A 21,836-nucleotide genomic window follows, 5' to 3' on the forward strand; every position below is an offset into this window, starting at 1 on the left:
CCTCGAGCGCGGTCACCCAGTGTTGGGCACAAGAACCCCTTTGAATTTGTAGCGCAGCTTTGCTTGCTGCTGGGGGTGACAGCTTACTTTGCTAAAGCAACCTGAGTACAAAAACTTACTGAAACATGTAATTGCAGCAGACCAGGGCTTGCTTTATCTGTTTTCTCTGTGTTTCTGGATACAAACCCACAAGAATTTGGGAGATCGGGTTTCTCAGCCGACTTGGGAAACCGGAGCTGGTGAGAGTTTTGTGCGGAGCTGCAGCTCAGCCTGTCAAGGATGAACTCCCAGGTCTCAGCTTTGGTTTGGCAGGTAAACATTTGGTTTTTAGTGACACAAACTGCTGTCCCTTCTCACAGGGGACTTCCTGGTTTCCCTGTCAGTTACCAGCAGTAGAAATGTGTAGTAGAGGGGTTTGCAGAGGATGTCCCCTCCAAAGGGAAGACTTCACTGCTGAATGGGATCACAAAAAGAGGCTCTTTCTAATGAGTAGATGGAAAGTGAGAGAGCACAGACAAAAATAAAAGCCACAGGAGCATGTGGCAGCATCACTTAAATGAGATGCACAGCTGCCGTGTTTTATCTCTTTTAATCTGTTGTTTATGCAGAGGTGTATATCCCAGGGGCATATGGGAGGGGAACATTCTTTTTTCTGGAAGAAATCTATTGCAAAAGAAAACTAAAAGTACAATGGCTTTTCAGATGCAGATTTATAGAAATTAAATTATTTGCCGGGAAAACACAGCTGAGAGGGATTTTTTAAGTAATGAGATATTTCCTTGAATTTTTCTCCCTTCCCTGTTTTCAGCTGGCATGTAGGTCAGTTTAGGAAATCTTTAACACCCTCCTACAGATTGTGTCAATTCTTTTGATTTCTGCTTTATGCTTTCGCTACAAATGAGTGCTGGTTTTATTTTACCATCCAGTCACAAATATCCAAATTTGCAGGCTCTTGAGCACTGAGATCAGTTCCTCCCCTATCTTCCCTTGCCCCTTGCTGTTTTTCCAGCCCATCACACTCCAAACAAACTCGTCTTCTTGGACCATCCATGCAGCTTTTGCTGGCTTTCAGCTGACTATTGAAATAAATGACCGTATGAGCTAAAATAATCCAAGCCATGCACACTTGTTCAAATCTCAGGCAGCAAAGGCATCTCCATTAATGCTATAAGAAATTCACACAGCCCTGTGGTTCGTCAGCACGTTCCCTATCATTTGTTACATCTTTTTGACAGTCGAGCATCAATTTAGACATGCCCTGCAATGAACTCGGAGAGAAGTGCTGCTCAAGGTCAGGTGAAGGAGGACACAGTGCAGAGCTGAGCCAGTCTGAGCTAGCAGCTGCTGGCCTGAGCAGGGTGGGGTACATGTACACCCTTCCCCATTTTCCTCCCTCTGGTGAGGCAGAGCTAAATGGTCTCGAGTGCTGAGGGATTCATCTTCTGCAGAGCACCAAGAGGAATACCAGCCAGTGTCAGCTACAGAGCACAAAATCTTATTGATTGCAGAATAACCAGATTTCTTACTGTCTGTTTATGGGGCTGAGACACTGCAGAGACACATGCAGCCAAACTGGGTGAGCCATCCCATCTCACTGGGACTGTCTGATGCTGCAGGAGAGGTTGGAGAGACACTTTATTTACCTTGGAGATGTGCTGTATTTACAGCAAGCCCGAGCGTCTCTTCACAGTGCTGTGCTTTGGCAATGTAAACAGCCCTGTAATGTTTTACACTGGAGGCTGCAGTGGATTTTTGGGTGGATAAATGAGAGTTCTCATTGTGACAGTTATCAGTGTAAGTCGTGTAAGTGATTGTGTCCCAGTAACATTTATAATGAGCAAAAACCCAGCTCTAACCAATCATAGGGATGCTCGTGGCCCTTCATAAAAATTTGGAAACAATTATCAGAGGCAGAGGTTTAAAAAGAAAAAAAAATAGAATGAGTGATAATTGAGAAACATTAAAAACATGTCGCTGAAGGCCCCAAAAGGCTATCTAAGAGGAAAAGTATAATGTTGCTTACAGAACCAACCAGTTTAGAGGGAATGAAAAGGAAGAGTTAGAAACATAACAAATGGATTCAAGGGGAAGTTAATGGTGATGTGTAAAAAGCAGTTGGGTCAGTGGTAAATTATGATTAAAATTAAATGTGGAGCATTGTCTAGAGAAGGCTTCTTTTCCCTGGCAAAATAAAGGAAAAATACGACATCCTAACAACAGTGTTGGACCATTATCAGACAGAAATAGATTTTATCAATAATATGGAACTGTTCATTGACTATTTCTGTTCTGGTACTTGCGGAGGATAGCATGATGCAGTCACACCAATATAATGGTGATGGTAAGCGGGTAGAAATATTTTCCCTTTCCCCTGTAACTCTGGTGTTACCACACATTCATTAGCAGCTTCATGTGGGACTGCAGCCTCAGTGCCTGTCCCATCTGCCTCCCTGTGCTGGGACTCTGGAGAGCAGTAGCTGCTTGCACATCACAGCTTTTCCTCCCTAAGTGCACATCAGCTCACTACCAAAGGCTCAAGGCAGCTGCTACCCAAGGGTGATGTTTGCAAAGCCAGGAGGTTTGGACAGCTCACTTCAGGAGCTAAACCCAACATGAAAAACACAATTCTGACCATTGTTTTTCTTTATGCTTTGTAATATTTTGGATGATTCAGAAGACTGAAAGATGGAAATAGTATCTTGATTTTTTTAAAAGGACATGCCCTGGATGATGGTGATTTTGTTGGCCTGATACTGAGCCAGACAAACTAATTGCACAGCTGATGCCAGCTTCAATTAATAGAATGCTAAACCAGAATAATGGCATTAGTACCAGGCTACATCTTGCCAAATTATGGTTTTGATGAGATGAAAAGTTTGGTTGATGAGTATTGCAGATATTCAGGGTGTTACATAACATTAAATTACAAAACACGATTTAAAAATACAAATATATTTGTATTCGGGAAATTCGGGTAAACTGCCATGATGCGGTTGAATTTCTGGAGGGATGTTTTTTGTGAAACTGTTCACAACCCATGTTTTTAATACTTTAATCCATGAGCACACAGTCATTGCTTACAAGAGCTTGCAAGAGGTGCAGAGGCAGCTGTGGGAGAGGATGTGAGGTGACAGACCTGGCTGATCTCTGTGTGCTGGAGCACAGAGAACGTGGCTCTGCTTGGCTTCAGCTCCTGGGAAATGCACTGGGAAAGGCACTGAGTGCTTTCAGTGCTCTGAGAAAGGTTTGGGAAGTCACAGTGGCTTTCTGCTTGGGTGTTGATGCACAGCTTGCTCAAAAAAACCCACGGCCATCAGCTGTACAGACAGGAGATGTAAGGAGGTGTAGGGACTCTGCATTTATTGGGAGCCCAGCACCTCTGGAAGGTCAGTGTTGGGCTTAGCAAAGAAAAAATGGAGAAATTACTTTACCTTCATTATGTAACAAGTAACAGGCATTTTCCATTTCTTTTCCAAAAAATTTTGCAAAGCCCAGTTTGAAGGAAAACAGAATGCAGACTTGAAATAAGGTTTATGTTCCTGTGGGTAGAAACTGCATGACTGGGAGATGACTGCTTGAGTTCTATGGTGTTTTACCCACTGATGCTGTCTGTTGCAAGGAGGATTTAGTCCAGGGAGTCGCTGTCCTGTGTGGCAGCTCGGGCTGAGAGACCATAGCCTGGATTTTGTCACTGGCACAGGGTGTGACCATCACAGTCACTGTTCAACTGTTCATTAGAAATTAGGATTCTCTGCAGAGAAAGCTGTGACGAGCTGTGCTGAATAAGCACTTGTTACAACATACAGATACCTAGAATAACAACATCTTAAACTTGGATCAATGGCAGCAAACACCTGCCCCTCCTGCATGTGTCCTGGTTAACATCTTAGCCAGACCAGCCTTCCCTGGCACACCAGGTTCCCTGCGGGCCCCACTCCTCCTTGCCCTTTAGCTCCTGCAAAGACCTTGCCCTTTCATTCTCTGCAGGCCAGGCTGCTTTGCCATCTCCAGTGTCCATTCTGAGACTGGCACTTCCAGAAGGTAAAGGCTGTGGAAACTTCTTCCCTAAAGGGCAGGAAAATTACTGCCTCCCCACAAGCTTTCTCTAAATCATAACAAGTCTTATCTCAATGGTGGTATCTCTCCCACTGCTTACAGTAAGAGCAAATCCCTATTGGTGATGTCCTGGTAGTTGTCGGTTTCTGTGTTTCTCTTTGTTGATTTATGTCCGGAGATAGCTCAGGGGTGCCACTTGCTCGGTTTCTCGGCTGTTTCAAAGACCTGGAAAGGCCCAGAGTGGCCTTGGGCAGCCCGGCGCTTCAAAGGACGAGGAGAGACTTCTGATCTTGTTTCGGTCTCGGTGTTTATTAATTGTTTATCTAAAAGATTTTCTTTCAGCCCAACAGAGGTCTGCACAGCAAGTCAGCCATGGGCACACTCCCCAGCCTCCGGGGCGGTCACTTATCTTTATACCCAAAGTTACGTGTACAATATTTATCATTTTTCCCCAATACCTTCTACTCTTATTAACCGGTGCACTTCTAGTAAAGACCAATCCCAAAGTGCCACCATCACCACAGAAGATGGAGGCCAAGAAGAAGAAGAAGAAGGACAGGACACGCCCCAATTCCTCCATCTTACTTCTTTAGACCCCCCTGTACAGAAATCCTAAACCCTGTGTTCTACATCTTAATTAACTTATCCCTTCACCATTCACCCCAGTGAAATCCTCCCAGTCCTCATACAGGTGTCATCTCCTGTGTAGGATCAAAGTCCTGCCACCAGACACTTCTGGCAACATTCCAGGACTCCCGAGCCCCCCAAGGGTGGTCTCGGTCACTCTTCACCTTCATCCTGAGGTGCTGAGATCCCACAGGTAGTGATACCTGCATAAGCATGCAGAGTATCAGCCCATGGGGCTATGGTCTTGTTAACCCTGTGGAGACCCCATCAAAGATAAACAGAGCAAATAAACTAATAGACTTAAATGATTATTCATCTTCCCAGCTGGGACCCCCAGGCTCTTACAAAGCTACATTTCCTGAAGGGTTTGGAGGAAACAGTTCTCAGCAAAGAGAATATCTGCAGAGCCATAAGAGTGACGCAGCAGCAAAACCAAAGCTTTGACTCTCCACCTCGTGCTGCCCTCTTTGTGGTTTCTTCTAGGCTTCAGTTAATATGGCAGCCCAAGAAGTCTGGATTTGCAGGTAGCACCTGGTGTTTGAAAGGTTGAGGTTATTTGTACCAACAGCAAACTGTGCTGTATCATGGCTTTAAAGTCAGAAGTTATCAGCATCCTCCAGTCACTACAATGGGGTTAAAAAAAGTCAAACAATGTTCTGCTCAAAACATTGCTGCTTTTATGAGGATAGAAGTTTTTATAAGCTTTGGCCAGCTTTTAGTACTTTCATGTTTCTCAGTGGTAATGAGAAGGCATTTTATCAGCAGCACAGAGTTCAAATAGAGCTGCACTTCATCTGCTGGGGACATAACAGGTTAAGTAATTTCCTGTTGTCTTCTCAATTGAGCCCAAAACCCTTGGAAGAGCATAGGTAAACACATCCCTGGATAGCCTGCAGTGAGATTACTTACTGTGTGAGAAAACAGAAGCAGGAGTAAATACACTGATGGGTTGTCTTTACAGAGAAGTCAACGTGGGGTGCAATAACATAGAAATTTATTCATCATATCAGGCACTTTGCATGACTTCTGTGTGCAGAGGGCTGGATGTAACTCCTCTTATCCCACAGTAAAGGGTCTGTTTTGCACAGAGTGATTTTGTTTTGCACCCTGTCTGCCTAGACAGGGGCATAGTAAGCTGTGTGGTGTAAATACCAAGGAAAGAGGGCAAAATACCCATAAATCCTACCTTCAGACATTCTCAGATATTTCAGTGCTTGCTTACAGACTGCCAGCTTAAGATAAAGCCCAAAACACCACATTTTTTTCAGAAAAGAAATAATAAAATGCCAATAAATAGTAATTTTAAAAAAAGGAATGTAAATATTTCTTCTGGGTTTTGAGCTGAAGCTATGATTAAATCTGAATACTTTACAAAAAGAACCCATTCAAAATGTGAAAGTCATAAGGTACCTTAAAAACTCTGCTTATTTAGTCTTGCACAAGTCAGTTGTAATGTTGGATTAATATCTGTTTAATTCTCCTATGGTGTTTCAGGCTCAGGAGAAAAGAGCTGTATTTCAAAAATACTCCAGAGTTAATCAGGGATGTGGCAGCATCTGCTTAAGAGAGACCCATAATTGAATCATCCCTAATTAACCTATCACCTCCACAGAAGGGAATAGGATGTTGGTACCACTACTGAAATGGATAAGAGTGATGGGAATGGAAAGGGGGGAGGATGAGGGCAAAGAGAAATAAAGCAATTTGCCTAACACCTAGTTTTATAATAAATCTGGGAGGAGGGAGGGAGTACAAATTGGAGTATACAAGTCATTGAATCTCTTTAGTATATTTAATCAGACTGTAGTTTCAAAAATATTTAAACATATTTACATGTTAATCAATGCATTATTTAGGTCCAGTAAATGTTTCCTCCTTTGTATGGTTTGGGATTTTTACAGTATTTACAGATTTTTTTTTTCTTACTATCATTACTGCTGACCTAATTTGTATTTGGAGTAATTATAATTTCAAACTTGGGAAAAAACCCTTTGAAAACTAGTGGGCAGAGAAATAAAAGTAATTTCAGAGATCTCAGTATAGGCAATACAATACTTGTACATTTATTAAATGAAATACCTTCACAAATCAAAATGATAAGTATTTCCTATTTGAAATAAATCTCACAGACATAGAACACAGATACTAAGGAACACTGCTTGATTTAATGTTGTTGTTCTATTTTGTGCTTTACAGCTAATGTACAGTAATTGCAATTTGTTTCATGCAGTGCCCTGCCAGACGGTTTTAGATTATTTGAAGACTGTACTTCAGCATCACAACCAGCTCATGGTACCCCAGCCAGCAGACCACCCAACCGAGGTAGTGTACAGTGAAAACACTAAGCTGCATCTCTTTGTGCTGGATAATTCATTACAAACATGCAGGCAAATAAATCAGCAGGCGTTTAGTAGAAAAACAGGTTAAAACCTGTCATTTTTAGGTACAGTAATACCCTAAATGGAGGAAACACATCATTAGTATCATCTAGAATTACTTTACTGAGCAGCACCTAGCTCCCTGCATCAGCACCAGGTGTGCTTGCCCTGCTTTTCTCTCCTCTTTCTTCAGAAACACCATATTTGTGGGTAGAATTTGGGCTGGGGCTCCCTGGTGACAGCTGTAGCTACGTGACTGAGCGTGGCTGCACGTGGCATGCTGCAGTTCAGGGTGTATCCCTTTGCTCCTCCATTCAGTTTTATCCTGTGCAAATTAATATATACATACTTATATTTATCACTAACTGTTATCATCCAAGGATTCATTTTCCGTTTTTTAATGCTCTTTTGCTTAACTAAAATTTTCAAGTACTGTAAAAACTGAGGCTGTTTTGTAATGTCTCACAAGGAATAGCTTGTCACAGTGTGACAGAATTTTTTATTCAATTAAACACACAGGTATTAATCTTTTATTCATAAATTTTATCACGTACAAATATAAGCAGAGATGCGTTTGTATTTTTGGTTCTTCCTTCAGAGTCTGCTTATTTAATTTCTGGGAGGTTTTATGTTTGCTTTAGGTTAATGACTGCTGGACACACCAAACCACATCATATATTTAGTGAGAATGTTTTGCCCAGAAGTGCTTTACTCTCTGAGGAAGCAATGAAAGTGTATCTGTAGCAGGAATCCTGTAATTGTTTAACAGAGTAGCATAACACTATATCATGCCTTGGAGAAGAACAAGGAAAAATATCCTACATTTCAGGGGGAACAAGAGACAAGTGTTATAAAATTGAGGCTGAAGAGTTAGACAAAATTTATTACCCTCTCCTCAGTTAATAGCAGTGTGAGCTCTCATGAAATCTAGATGTTGGGCCTTGCTGCACCCGATTTTCATCAGTGCTATATATATATAAACACAGAATAGCTTCTAGGATAGCTTGCTGCTTAGCAAAGCCACACGTGAGCATCTGTCCCTAATGCACATGAGCAAGCCTGGAGCCCAGCCCTGTGCCACTGTGGGCTCGCATTGCCCTAGCCAGGCCTGGCAGGGCTTGACAGCAGGGCAGCACCTACAGTCACCTGCAGCTTGTACTCTGCAGTGGTATCAGTAAGAATGGTTGTTGCTTCACTAAAGGGTTTTTTAATAGGAAAAAATAGGTTTCAGAAATCAAAGGTAGGAAAATAACTTACTTTATATAAAAGGGATGTGAACTAGCTGCTGAAAAGCAATTAAGTTCCAGTGTGAGGATCACGTGGTCCTTTGTACTGATGCAGTGGAACAAGCCAAGGGAGTACTCCTGCCAGCTCCCCTGTGACAAAGTTGTCACAACTACTTCAGCATAAGAATATATTGCCTCCAAAGAGCTTTCCACGCTGCCCCTCTGCTCTTCTTCCTTCCCCAACTCCTTCCCAGTGTTGGAAGAGGACAAGGAGCTGAACTGGATGGATTGTAATGTTCTTCCATGGCAGAGCTCTTCAGATATTCAGGCTTCCCAGGGGATCATGTATGGGCAAAAACTAAAGCAGCTGCCTGTGTCATGAATGGAGGGGCAGGAATTGACCCTGACCTGTTTGCAGTGATGGGAGGAGAAAATGAAGTGCAAAGAGAAAGCCCCAAATTTAACAGGGCTAGACTACAGGTGAAGGTTTTTTCTCTCGGGCGTGAGAGCTTGAATTTACAGCTACAGGGGAGTGAAGTGTTGAGGTGTCTGGGGAGGAGTGGCTCTTCAGACAGACAAAGCCCATCTCTTGCCTTACATTTTGGCTTTCTTTGCAGCATTTTGGGTTTGTCCACAGCTGTCTTTGCCAGCAGCTTATAGCAAGACAACCAAGTAGCAGACATCACACAGGTGAGCCCCCAGTGATGCTAACCCCACTGGGAGGTGGTGTGACTCTAGATCATACAGATTATCTAATGATAATCTCAGCACAGTCTCACTAAATTCAATCTTCCATATTTTATCAAACTCGCAAAAAAATTAAATACCTGAGGAAAAACTTCAAAGGTGCTCTCAAGCTGTCTCCGAGGATGCTATAATAAATATGTGAAAGGAGGCAAGGGTAGTCCTTAAAATAGTTTTCAGATATCAAAGGCCTGGAAGTGAGAACTTTGCAGCACTTTCCCACAAGTGTAGCTTGTGGCTGAGCACCTCCCTGAGCATCTGACCTGTGTTTCTCTAGCTTACTGCAGGCTCCTGTCAAACCTCAGGGCTACACAAAGGGTTCACTAATTGGGCTATCAGATTTATGTGTTTTCATAAAGAGCTGTAAAAGTGAATGAGTCTCTGCGAGGGTGTGGTTTGGGTTTTCATTGTGTACTTCAATTATTTCAAGTATATTAACAGTATCATCTTACATTAATTGGGTAATCCTGAACTGTAGCATTTTATGGGCAACAAGAATTAAATACAATTGAGGTACAATTGACTTAAGAGGGCTTATAAATGTGTGTGGATTACAGGAATCCCCGTAATTAGTCCCACAGCATTCATTTAATGTTGGAATATTGAAGCACACAAATTATGAAGGTTAAAAGCAAAATTTCTTTCCAGCTGACATAGTGGCATTTGTTTAAAGCTATAATTTGAGTTAATACAGCATTCATTAATAATAATGAAGCTTTTAGTTTTCATAGTTGCTTTACTTATTTTCTTTACATTTTTCACAGTAACATAATTGCTGTCAAGTTTCAGGTGTGTTCTACAGAAGTAATAAATTTATTATAAAAATAGACCAAAAGAGTCGCCTCTGAAGGAAACTATCAGCTGTGATGAAGTGATCCATTTGATCAGGCTCTTCAAAGACCCTTTTTATGCATTTTACCATATTAAGAAGAAACATTACACTTAAATAGTATGCCCAGTTGCTGATTCTTAACCCTTTTTAACCTGCTTCTGAAAGTGGAAATTATCAACAGCTACGCCTCTCAAAAAGTATTCATTGTACCTGACCCACTATGAGTTCTAGAAAATGGAAATGTAATTTTAGAAGTACTCATTCTCTGTAAGAGTAATTAAGTGTTCACTGTGGGCTGTGTTTCACTGTCAGTATCGTGGATAGTTAAAAACGTATCTTTTATTGCAACTAACATTTTCACTTATCTGCCTTGTAAAATAAGCAACAGAAATCTTTCACTTTTTCAGGGGAGTAAGCAGTTGCTGAACAACTACCCTGTCTACATCACTAGTAAACAGTGGGATGAGGCTGTAAATTCTTCCAAGAAAGACGGACGACGGCTCCTCCGCTATCTCATCAGATTTGTTTTCACAACCGATGAGCTTAAGTACTCATGCGGCCTTGGGAAAAGGAAAAGGTCAGTGCAGTCAGGAGAGACAGGTCCTGAAAGACGTCCTCTGGATCCAGTTAAAGTAACATGTCTCAGAGGTACTGCATCTTTTCGCTCAGTGTCCACCATATGTGATCTCATTTCACCACATTGGCTCTGCCTCAGTAGAAGCATTTTTGGCTGAACTAGAAGGGGTTTTGCAGGCAGGTGGCAAGCACCCAGAAACCCTCCACTTTCTTTTCATACATATATACAAGTGTGTATGTATGTATGTATAATATATGTGTTTGGGGTGTTTTTGATGGGAAAAAACAAGGCCTCTTATTTAAGAGAGGACCCAAATGCAAGAGCACATGACACTAATACACTTTAAAAAGCAGTGAAGCAAAACCAGACATTCCTGATTACACTCTTTTATAATAAGCTCAGGTAATTTGTTAACAGCAATACACAGCAAAACTAACCAAAGGAATAGTTACAGTTTAATGTTTAGTAAGAATATGATGCACAAGAAGACAGTGCATCATTGGAGTTAGAAGCTGAGTTTCAGAGTAGGTTTGAAAACATCTTCTAGGGTCAAGAATATCTTCAGGTTAATTACAAAGTATACATAAGCATGTTGTCCGGAATTTACCTTATTTTTATGCATACTGACGCAACATTGCCTTAAAATGTTAGGGAAGAACTCTCTCCCATGTTTGGCCTGAAAAGGGAGGGGAGTTTTGCAAGCATTTCGCAATGTTAGAGAGTGAGGATATTGCACAGAAAGGGTACAGATTGAAAAGAATGTTGTGTACTTTGGTTTCCTAAAATTGTTTGAAAAGGCCGGTAGCAAGCTTTATAATAAAACATACAAAACAGGACTTTTTAAAACCAAAGTAAAAATATGTTTTTAGTTTCAACATCTGCATTGTATAAATGCATATGCTTATTATTTCTTTAATTAACTCATAGTTAACTTTATAGTATTTTTGAGCACATACGTGAAATTTTGGTTGAACTAATCTCAAGAATGTTTTACTAATCAATGCAATATAAGAAGCTATATTGTGGTCAGTCAGTGATAAAAATATCTTCACTCATCCAACTGGAGTCCCAAGTGGTTATACACATCAGATGTATGGACCTCTTCTCATTTAGGGTAGAAGAATCCAACAAGGCTAAGTAGATAAGGCTTGAGGTTAGGGTACAATATTGATGTAACCAGGTAATGAACTCAGATTCAACATACAGACAAATGAGGCAAACAAGCACTTTTTGTACTACAAAATAATCTTTTAAGCTGCTGTATGAGACTCTATCAGAACTCTATCAGAGCTAAATTGGAGGGCAAATCCATTGTACACTGTGCTGCAGAGGCCTAGAGAGAGCAGGGGCCCAGAAGTTCTTCTGGGAAATGAAGGCTGGAAACAAGTACTTTAGCATTTACTAAGTTACTTTAAGTATCACCTAATAATTTATGCACAAGCACAGAGTTGATACCCTTTTCTTCCCCTTTTTCTCACCTGCCTCCCAAGACTAATAGTAAATGCACCTGTACATGGAATTTTGCTTGTAGCCAGTCTCTTTTTGAGGTCCTGGACACGCAGAACATAGGGAACACTCCTTGGGAGGAAGAGAAAGGGTACTTTCTTTAATTATTAGAAGCTTGAAGAGGAAGCCAAAACATGCAGTATGTAATGACCAGCTAAGAAAGCAGAGTAGACAGCTCTCCCCTTGGGCCTTCATGTGTAGGTGGGAACATGACAACTTTCTCCAGTGCTGAGAGTTGGCCACTAGCTCCTACTCATTTACAAGCCAAGGTGACAAGTGTCTGACTAATTCTCAACCCAGCTAATTATGCCTTTCCACCATAGCAGAGAGTGCAAATTGGTTCTCTGTCTGCACTCAGAGTTTAAATATATATAAACATATTTTTAATATATTCCTACAACTGACTGGTGTCTGGAACCAGTTTTAAAACATCCTGGCATGCTTAAATTATAGCATTACTTTACATGGTAACCATTTCTATGAGAAAAAGATGAGTGTGGGGGCACATGCGAACATAACTAGGTAGGAATTACTGTTGCTTGTGTGGATTTCCAGGGAAGTGAATTTAAAACAGAGATTGCTATCACTTCTGCAGACACACTGCTGGAGGAGGTATGCAAAAATCACATCCTAATTGTCCAACAGATGAGATACCTTGCAGGCACGGGAACTCATGTAAAAGCACAGCATTCCCTGTCTGGAGATGTGGTGACAGTAATGAAGTTACCTTACACCACTTATTGTGCTGTTGGCTTGTCAACAGTAGAAAATAGAATTTAAAAATATCCTGGGACACACAATGCTGCATGAGGGAATTACTAATGTTACAGAATAAATAAGCAGCTCCATTTCTATATGAGCTACACTGTATCCAGTATCTCTAATAAGATGCCCTCACATTTAAAATCATATTTGGATGTTTCAAAGTCCAAATACACCTATTTGAGCTATGCCTAGCAGTTACAACTCCGGACTTGGCAGGGCACCTTCTGCAAGCCTGGCATATAGCACGTCAAAGAATGTGAAAAATAAATTATAAAAAATGTAATCATCACATACAAATAGCTGTATGTGGCAGTAGCAGCTATTTAAATAGCTAAAATGCACGCAGTACAATTCATTTTCTCCTGCATTGAAAACTATTGCAAGGCTCCCCAAATCAGCTCTCTGATCTCATTTAGCTATTTCTAAGGCCAAATTAGTCTCTGAAAAAATAGGTGTAAAATACAGGGAGATGAAAATAGCAGAACTTAAAAGAAAGATCTCCCAAACGGACAGGAGCCCCAAACTGAAATAATGGCGGTGACATTTTCCAGCAGGCTGGGGGCTCCTGCAGGTTGCAGGTGCTGAAGGAGCCAGCAGAGGGAGGTCAGGAAGATCCAACAGCAATCACCTTGAGGTATAGATACCAACAGGCTTCTAATGAAATATGTCCTGGCTCATGTTAGCTTTTACACTTACTGCACATGCTGAATCACAGCCTTCACTTCGAATTAGTTCTTTGTATTTCCACAAGAAAGGAGTTTATATCCAGGTCCCATGAGTCACCTAGGTAGCTCAGGTGTAACAACATACACTGCATGTGGAGAAGCACACTTATGCAGAAATAAAATAGGTCCAAGTGGCATTATCATGGCATCCCCCATAAGGCTTTCCTTCTGCTTAAGCAGAGCAGCAATACCTCCTTTCTTATTTCCCATGAGCTTCTGACACCTGGGCAATACCAGATGCTGCAAAGACAAGTCGCTTTCAATGCTTGCCTGTTTTCCTGCAGAGTTCATTAGGATGCACTGCACCTCCAACCCGGACTGGTGGATGCCCTCCGAGGAGCAGATCAACAAGGTGTTCAGCGACGCCGTGGGGCACGCGCGCCAGGGCCGCGCCGTGGGCACCTTCCTGCACAACGGCACCTCCTACTACGAGGGCACCGAGCACCCGGGCTCGCAGGACGAGGTCTTCAACAGAGGCATGCAGGATGCTTCTGGGGATTGATGGCACTGAGAGCCGCGTCGTGCTGCAGTAGCAACCACTTAATTTAGGAGAGACTGTTTGTTGAACATACTTAACCCTGCTGTCATTTAGGAGTCCAAAGCATGTTTGAACACATACTGCATACATTTCAGCTTCTCCATCCTATCATATCCCAGTTAACAGAAAGAAATCCATTTCAAGACCTGCTTTATGGGACTTCTCAGTGCCTATTATTTCCAAACCCTTCATAGCACACTCAAAGGGAACGTGCAGTCCAGTCCATTTCATCCAGTTGTAGAGGAAAGGTCATTTAAAAACTATAGAAGTGTCTAAAGAAACAGCAGCTACTATCTCTTCAGCCTACTGATAACAATCCTAGGCCCAGACTCGGAACAGCTGGGTGCTATTTGCTTTCCCTGACTAGAAGATTTCTACAAGTCTGCACACTCAAAAGAGAAAAAAAAAAGGAGTGGTTTCCCATCTGCTAACAGAAAAGAACATAACTATGAATGCTACCTTAAAGTACAACACAAGACAGAAAATCCAGGTACTTTCTTAGCCAGCTCTGTCAGGAAATTAAGCTTCCCGAGTAAAACAGCAGCACTCATCAACAGCAGAATCCTTCAAAGACCCAGAACAATAACAGGCATTTCTAACAGATAAAAATTGCATTGTATATCAGATAGACAGTATATTTATCTAGATTTCTAGAGGATTAGAGTTGATCATGACAGTTTTCATTAAAAGAAGATTGCTAAAAACAAATTGCCATTTCAGAAGACAGATTTTCCTTTGTCTGTTCCTATTCTGCCGCCATATTATGTAGCTTTAGAGGCTTTAAATTGCCTTTTCTTGTTTTCACTTTAATTTGTGCTTTATATCCGTTCCTTGAAAGAGGTGAGGCAATGTGCTGGTTTTGCTCAATGTTGCATTCAGGGAGGGGTTGGGCTAGAAGAATCTGGTTTAGTGTTCTGTGGTAGGTAGACATGAGATCCAGATTGAGAGCTGTAAGAAAAGAGCTGTTGGAGCAGAATTTGCAATGGTGCACAACATTGGAAGCAGATACTAGCTTTAAAAACAAAAGCTGATCCACAAAAAAAGTTTAATTTTGAATGTTTAGGAGTCCATTGTCCTTCTAAATTGATCCACACCAGAAACATGCAATGCCAAAGAAACAATGCCCTTTCCTTTCCACATCAGGGTGTTTCCGTCTCCTTACCTTGGTGTGCTCGCTCAGGCCAGTGTTGGCATCCTCCACAGCCTGAACCAGCACTTCCTGAGGCAACATTTCCCCTCTGGCAGGTAGAGGGAGCTGTTTTTGGGAAGAAATCTCACTTCACTTTTGGCCATCCTTAGTGCTACCTCATCAGCGTTGGCTCTCCTGAACGCGTCTCTCATACACCCCCAGCTTTCCCCAGCGCCTTGTCAAGCCACAAGCGTAGCTACTGATGGCTCCCTTTGCCTTCTCCTCCCCTTCCCCACCTTCTCCCCCTGCACCAGGCAAGGCAGGAGGCGCTGGTCCCTTTCTCAGAGGCCAGGAAGGGCTCTCTGGGGTGCAGTGCTCCTGGAGCCCAGCCTGGCTGCAGGGCTGGGGCAATCTCAGCTCACCCACACAGGAGCTCCCTCCTGTCCTCACTCCTCTGCCTGTGGCTGTGACAGGTCTCTCCTGGCCCATGGGGCATCTTGGGACATGGGCTCGCCATGCACTGCCATAGAGAGCACCTTGCTCAGTCCCTGTGCTTTAGGCCCTCAAATGTCCAGTACCTCTCAGTTCACTTTAATTTTGGTGATTTTTTTTTGAAAAGGGGCTGAAAGGAACTCACTGGCCCCAATATAATTAATTTATTTTTCTTAAAGTCAACTAGAAGTTTAGTCACTCTCTAGACCAAGGGGTTTAGTACAGCATTCCTTCATTACAGACAGGAGGTGACTTTCTTGGAGCAGTCACACTACATGGTGGCCTCTGGAGGAGAAATTCAGTGTATAGAAATGTCACAGTACAGATATCCTATAGTAGCTTTTCGGTGTTGAACTTACACTTTTTTAAAAAGAACTATAATAGAAGATGTTACATTGCTCAGATGGTGTAAGTCTTGCTGGTCTATGTTTAATGTGGTGACACATGCCAGAACTATTTGGTAAAACATGTCAGAATGTGTGAGTCAACATTATACTGTAAATTTGTCCACAGCGATATGTATCATGCTGTATTTTTGTAAACATTGTGATGGTTTCCTTTCAGATGCTTAATTGTATGATGTTTAAGATATAAACACTTTATAGCAGTCGCAGAACAGAATTACTGAACTGGACAGACCTCTCAATAACTGAAAGATTTGCTGAAATAACTAGTAAGCCTAGCTTTATTTTTAGTGTAAAAAGCATAGCTAGCATCCTGGAGCCACTCACAATCCTCTACTCTCATTGTGCAAAATAACCAAAAGTATAATTTCATCCTGAAAGCCACTTTGGCAGTAGAAATGGCTTTGCAAATTTGGACCTTTCTTTATGAACAAAATTTTGTCCTCAATTGCTTATGTGCACTGGCCAGTGACATGAATCATGGTCACAGACAGGCATTAACAGACACCAGCTCATATTTTTGTTCATGTTTTGTTTTAAAATAACAGAGTATAAAAACTTTTGTCAGTTGTCTGTTTTCAATTGCCATCATGGCCACTTAACCCACACATTTCATTTTAAAAATCCTAAACCTTGCGCAACAACTTATTCCAAGTAATTTGTTCATTAGGTGTTATAAATTCACACACATTGAAGCATCTAAATATCTGCAATATGTTAGATATGGGACCTGAAATAATAGATAGCACATAAGCCCTTGCAGAGGGAGATATCCATATTTAGGCAGTGTGCTTTGTAAGCCAGCACATCCCTTCCCAGCAACAGAAGGAAACTGCTATCTATCATGTCACTCCAGGAAGTCCCAGGAGGACAGAGATTCTTGTCTTATCCTTCCATAGGCTTTAATCTTACTGTCATTTATGTATCTGCCTTCTCTCAAACTTTGTGTAGCAGCACCGCACGCCCATCTGTGCCAACATGCCTTCGCTATATTTTCTATGACAAATATTTGTGGAGAAACTGTGATTTAAAAAAACATTAATCCTGATATTTTTATTGTTATGGTGTAGTTAATTCTATGAATACTTTCTTATGATGATTGTACTGTGTAGAGTAAGTACAGATTAGGGATAGACCTTTATCAGATATTGTACAAAAGAAAAGTGCATAGTGTAATATAGACTAGTAAGGTTTTTGTGACAATTTCTATAGGATGTGTGAATTGTTTTCTATGTGGCAACACACATTTCTTTTAAAGAATATAAAATCTTAGAGAATTTTTTAAACAGTCAATATTTTTAATTATAAAGACATTTGTTACCTACAGTTTACTATTTCAGGTGTTAATTCTAATTTGAATATTGGTTTTACTACATACCTCCAGTTCCATTTGTTCTGTTGCATAAAAAATGCACAATAAAAGCTAGTCTCTGGATAACCTGTCTCTTCCTTTCTCTAGAGGTAATCTTGTGTCAGTGTGACAGCCATGATACCTGGGTCTCACTATAAATAGATATTAAAAGTTTTAGATTTATATACAGGGCTAGAGCATTTTCTTTTGCATTAAATGCTTGTTTGGTATGAAGCACCAGAAAGCACAGGAAAATATTATGAAGAATTCAAGTATGAATATCATATAAATCATTTTCACCTCAATGTACAGCCACATAGATTTATGTGCTGGTTAAATAGAAAGACTATTAAAAAGAAGTACCCATCTACAATCTTAAAACCTGGATTTTGAAGAAGTGACATTTAAATCCCATTTTAATTCAGAATCCAGTGATGGCTGAATGTATGCTGTTCTTTTAAACGCTTTAGAAAATCCTGGCTCCAGATAATTTGTAGAGGAATTACAGTGACAAACATTCACCATGGCAAACCACTGCTGCTGGGCTGTGAAGCCAGGGCCAGCCCACAGGCTGGTGTCAGCCACCTGAAATGGTTATTTCCATTCACATGTATATGTATGGTATACACACATATATACCATGGTATATGTGTATGGTATATACACATATATACCATGTGTATAAATGGTACACATTTTATAATGGTACCAAACAGTACCATTAGAAAACAGTGCTTTTGAGTGCCTGTAATGCTGCAAAATTAACTGGGGTTGGGCAAATATTTTCTAGGTCAGGAGCTTCAGCCTGCTGCTTTTTTTTGGCGAAGATCACAATAAGTGAGAACTATTTTCTAATCTCTCCACCAAAGTAATTTCAGGTAATTGAGAAATGGAGGTAGAAAACCTGCATTAATTCATCTGCAAACAATTATAATTAGCTTCTCTCTGAAAAACTTTGACTTCCCAGACTTTTGGGCAATGGCTGGAAATGTCTGAGGGTAGGTCTGGCGGCAGGAGGGAACAGGGATGGGCTGTGTGCAAACCAAGCAGGGTGAAGGAGCAGTACAGGCAGGAACCCAGCAGGGAAGGCTGGCAGGGAAGAAGAGCACCTAAGTAGGGGACCAAAGGCAGCAATTGGGTTTATGAAGCTTGAAAAGAGAGATTAGGTCTAACAGCAGGGTGCATGGAAGGGGATAAGCATGAGAGGCAGTGCCTGGGGCTGGGCAGGCAGAGAGAAGGGTGCGGAAGAATTACCTGTTATGGGGCAGAAGCAGGCCTGGGAAGTAACTGCAGTGGAACAAGCAGCACAGATGGGGAGTGTAATTCAGTAATGTCGCATTTTATCACTCTTCCACTAAATACATGTTAAACATACTGGTAAGGCAATGGCTAAACTGTGCTCCTGCTGTACAGCAGTGCTGGTGCCCTCAGAAGCATGCCCATGCTGGCAGTTCTGTCTCTCCTGAGGCACGAAATGTCCCTGAAGAGAACTTTGGGGTCCAAGTCAGACACTGAACCTCATGCATATGAAGGTATTTAGTTTTTACTTCATTTGCTTTGAACAAGCTCAGCCGCAAGCTCATATTATTGAAGTGTTTCTAATGTTACTTTAATAAGATTACTCATGTTGCAAAGAGTTCAGCTATGCAGGGTTTACTCTGCCTCCTTCCCTCTGCTGAGGCACTGACTGAAGCCAGTGGACTGCCACTAGCTCAGGCAGCATGGACAAATATACAATGTCTACTGATTTGCAAAGTGAGTTTCTGTTTGGAAACATTCACATAATTCCCAAAAGACCATCATATCTCAAAAAAACCTCATCTTTTCCTACCTGACTTACTTATGCTCATCAGTAACTACAAACAGTACCCCAGGGCTTCAGTACAAGGTGAGTGTGAATACAGCTCCAGGAAATCATCACATAAACCTTAGTTATTGACAGAGCAAGCCAACACCACTGATGTGCCCTGACCATTCCTTAAGGCCTGTTTAAATCAGAGGCTCTGTCTTGGTTATTTCCTAGTGAGTTCATACATAAGCAACTCTCTTCCCTGCTGCACCAGGAGCCCCTTGCAATAACTTGGCAGATCTCAGTATGTGACCTTGCCCTGTGAATGCAAACACCTTCCTCCACAGACCCTTCAACATCTGAAGCATAAAAGCAGCTTCTACTGCAAATGTATCACACTAAGGGAAAAAAAAAAGCCACACCAGCAGATTAATTAGCTAAGCTGAGAGAAAGAAAGTCTGACATGAACTTATATAGCAATGTTGGGGAAAAGCTAAAAAACCCTTTTGTCCTTAAAAACGCTTTAAACTTTCCCAATCATCTGTCAGATGTAATTGCCTCAACCTAGGTTGTCTTTGTAGGAAAATTGAAAGAAACAGCTTTGCTAATGACTCAAAGTAGTTTCCCATTAGAAAAGTTAATATTAAATTTAGTTCCCATTTAGGAAGAGGGTCAATAGTAGAGCAGAAAAAGTCTAATTAAACCTTTCAAAAATGCTTGGTAGCAATGTGATTGAAAAGCTGCAATTCTTCTTCCAAAATTATGTGAAAACCTCAAAGAGCCAAAACCCAAACTACTCACTGATGGAAAGAGGGAATTATTATTTGCTAAAGGATAATCCAAAGAAGCAGAGCAGCAAGTTCCAACACAGTCTCTTGACAAACAGAATGCCAAGGAAACACCTGGGTTATCTTTCCCACCTACAGCATCAGGAAGATTGTTCCAGGCGGAGACATTTCCATGGAAAAAGTTGACCTTGGCACATTTGTAAACCCACCACATGCTAGCCAGAGTACCACTGCACATCTCCCTCAATGATCCAGAAGTGTCCAATTACCTAACTCATCAGATGGAGAACCCAGAACACAGATTTTGGAATTAGTCTTCTACACCTATAACCCTTGTTTTGAACCACCGGGAAACTGAGATTCTACAGTGAAGGTCAAAACCAATGAAACCAGTGTACAGCATAAAGGGAAAGAGCAGAATGGGTTCAAGCCACTGCCTTACTGGAAAGTCTTTCTTGCCTCAAGGTTTCCAAGTTGTCCACATTCATTAGCACCTTCTTTCACAGTATTTAGTTTTTATTTTTGCTGAGATGCTGAGAAAGTTGTCTTTCATGAGACACATCAGTGAGTACAAATCTGCAGCCAAAGATATCTATGTACAGTTACAACATGCAGAGACAGAGGTTCATATATGAATGCATTTTTATGTGCATCAAATTCAAGATGGATTTTCTTTATGACTGCCTTGGAGAAAAATAAACCCTCAAATTTAAAGCCTAAACTTAATGCTTTGTGTCTCCAGAGTAGCCTGATTTAATAGCAAACTGCTGTTGAATCAGTATTTGGGGTAAAAAAATATTTCTCTAAAACACTGAGTATCAGTTTACACTAGAGCAGTGAATAACATTTCAGTCACCTCAGGTGTCAGAAAGAGAACCTAGAAAAGATCTTACTAAGCCCCAATTCAGCATCAGAACTGAAGTCTAAATTTAAAAAAATAATAAAATCACAAAAAAGCTTGGGTAAAGCAATACACGTAATTTACTGGGAGCTGAGCTGTCACAACTTCTGTGAAAGCAGAAACTATGTACCTTTTCCTAGGGTTTTCAAAAAAAGTTTAATCCAAACACTAAAGAAGGTTTACTTTTCATGATCTTTCATAAGTCCCTCATAAAATATTTGCAAAGACAGACAAAACTCATTCTTGAACAGGACTTTTAAGATCACCTTCAACCAGCTGACTGCAAGGTCCCACTTCAACTCATTACCCCCAATTTAACACAATTCTTTTGGAATGCCCTTCAATAAATGCCACAGACAGCAAATAAAGAAAGGATTTTGAAGATTCCAGATTACATTACATGAAATGACAGAGCTCTCTCCCTCTTTCTAAGTGGCTGAGACCACTTGGCTATTCCAATAGCCCAAAGACAGCCCTCAAATAGACAAGAGATGAGGCCTCAAGTCTGTCACTCCTCTGCTCAGATGGATCTTGTGTCATTTTGTTCATTAGAGAAAAAAAAGCGAACACAACAAAACCATACGAAACCAACAAACTTCCCTTGAGAAGGGGTGTCTCTAAACTATGAAATTAAGCATCTTTAGCAATAGGGACATACAGTGCATAGCCAAAATCTTTCCTGCAATATGTTACTTGACCACTTTATTTCTGATATCTGATACTATACAGACAAAAACCAAATTTTCAAGTTTCTCTACTTCCTCAGCCAGATTTCTGACATTTTTGACTCCTCTTTCCAACCACATAAATTTTTTTAGCCCAGTTAGAAGCAGTTCTTCCCATAACTGGATAAATAAGCAGTTTCATTGGTATTAGTGATAAAAAGTGGCACTTAAGTGTACCAGACAGTACATTAAATCCTTTCTAAGCTGACTAATTTCAAGCTTTTTCTTAAGAGGCTTGGACAGCTTTGCTGGGATTGCGAAACTATGGTTACTATGCAAGCCT

General features: G+C 41.1%; 1 protein-coding gene across 1 annotated transcript in view; it reads left to right on the forward strand.

Annotated features, from left to right (window-relative positions):
• BEND4 (BEN domain containing 4) overlaps nt 1–17,507 on the forward strand; it is a 32,240-nt gene extending 14,733 nt beyond the window's left edge. Inside the window, exons 3-5 of the mRNA XM_063157361.1 lie at nt 6,914–7,005; nt 10,271–10,511; nt 13,721–17,507. Coding sequence (XP_063013431.1) covers nt 6,914–7,005; nt 10,271–10,511; nt 13,721–13,938 — 551 coding nt within the window. The 3' untranslated portion in view covers nt 13,939–17,507. The remainder of the gene's footprint in view (nt 1–6,913; nt 7,006–10,270; nt 10,512–13,720) is intronic.
• Nucleotides 17,508–21,836: the final 4,329 nt, after the last annotated feature.

Source organism: Melospiza melodia, chromosome 5 (genome assembly GCF_035770615.1).
Source record: "Melospiza melodia melodia isolate bMelMel2 chromosome 5, bMelMel2.pri, whole genome shotgun sequence".
In the NCBI taxonomy this organism is placed as follows: domain Eukaryota; kingdom Metazoa; phylum Chordata; class Aves; order Passeriformes; family Passerellidae; genus Melospiza; species Melospiza melodia.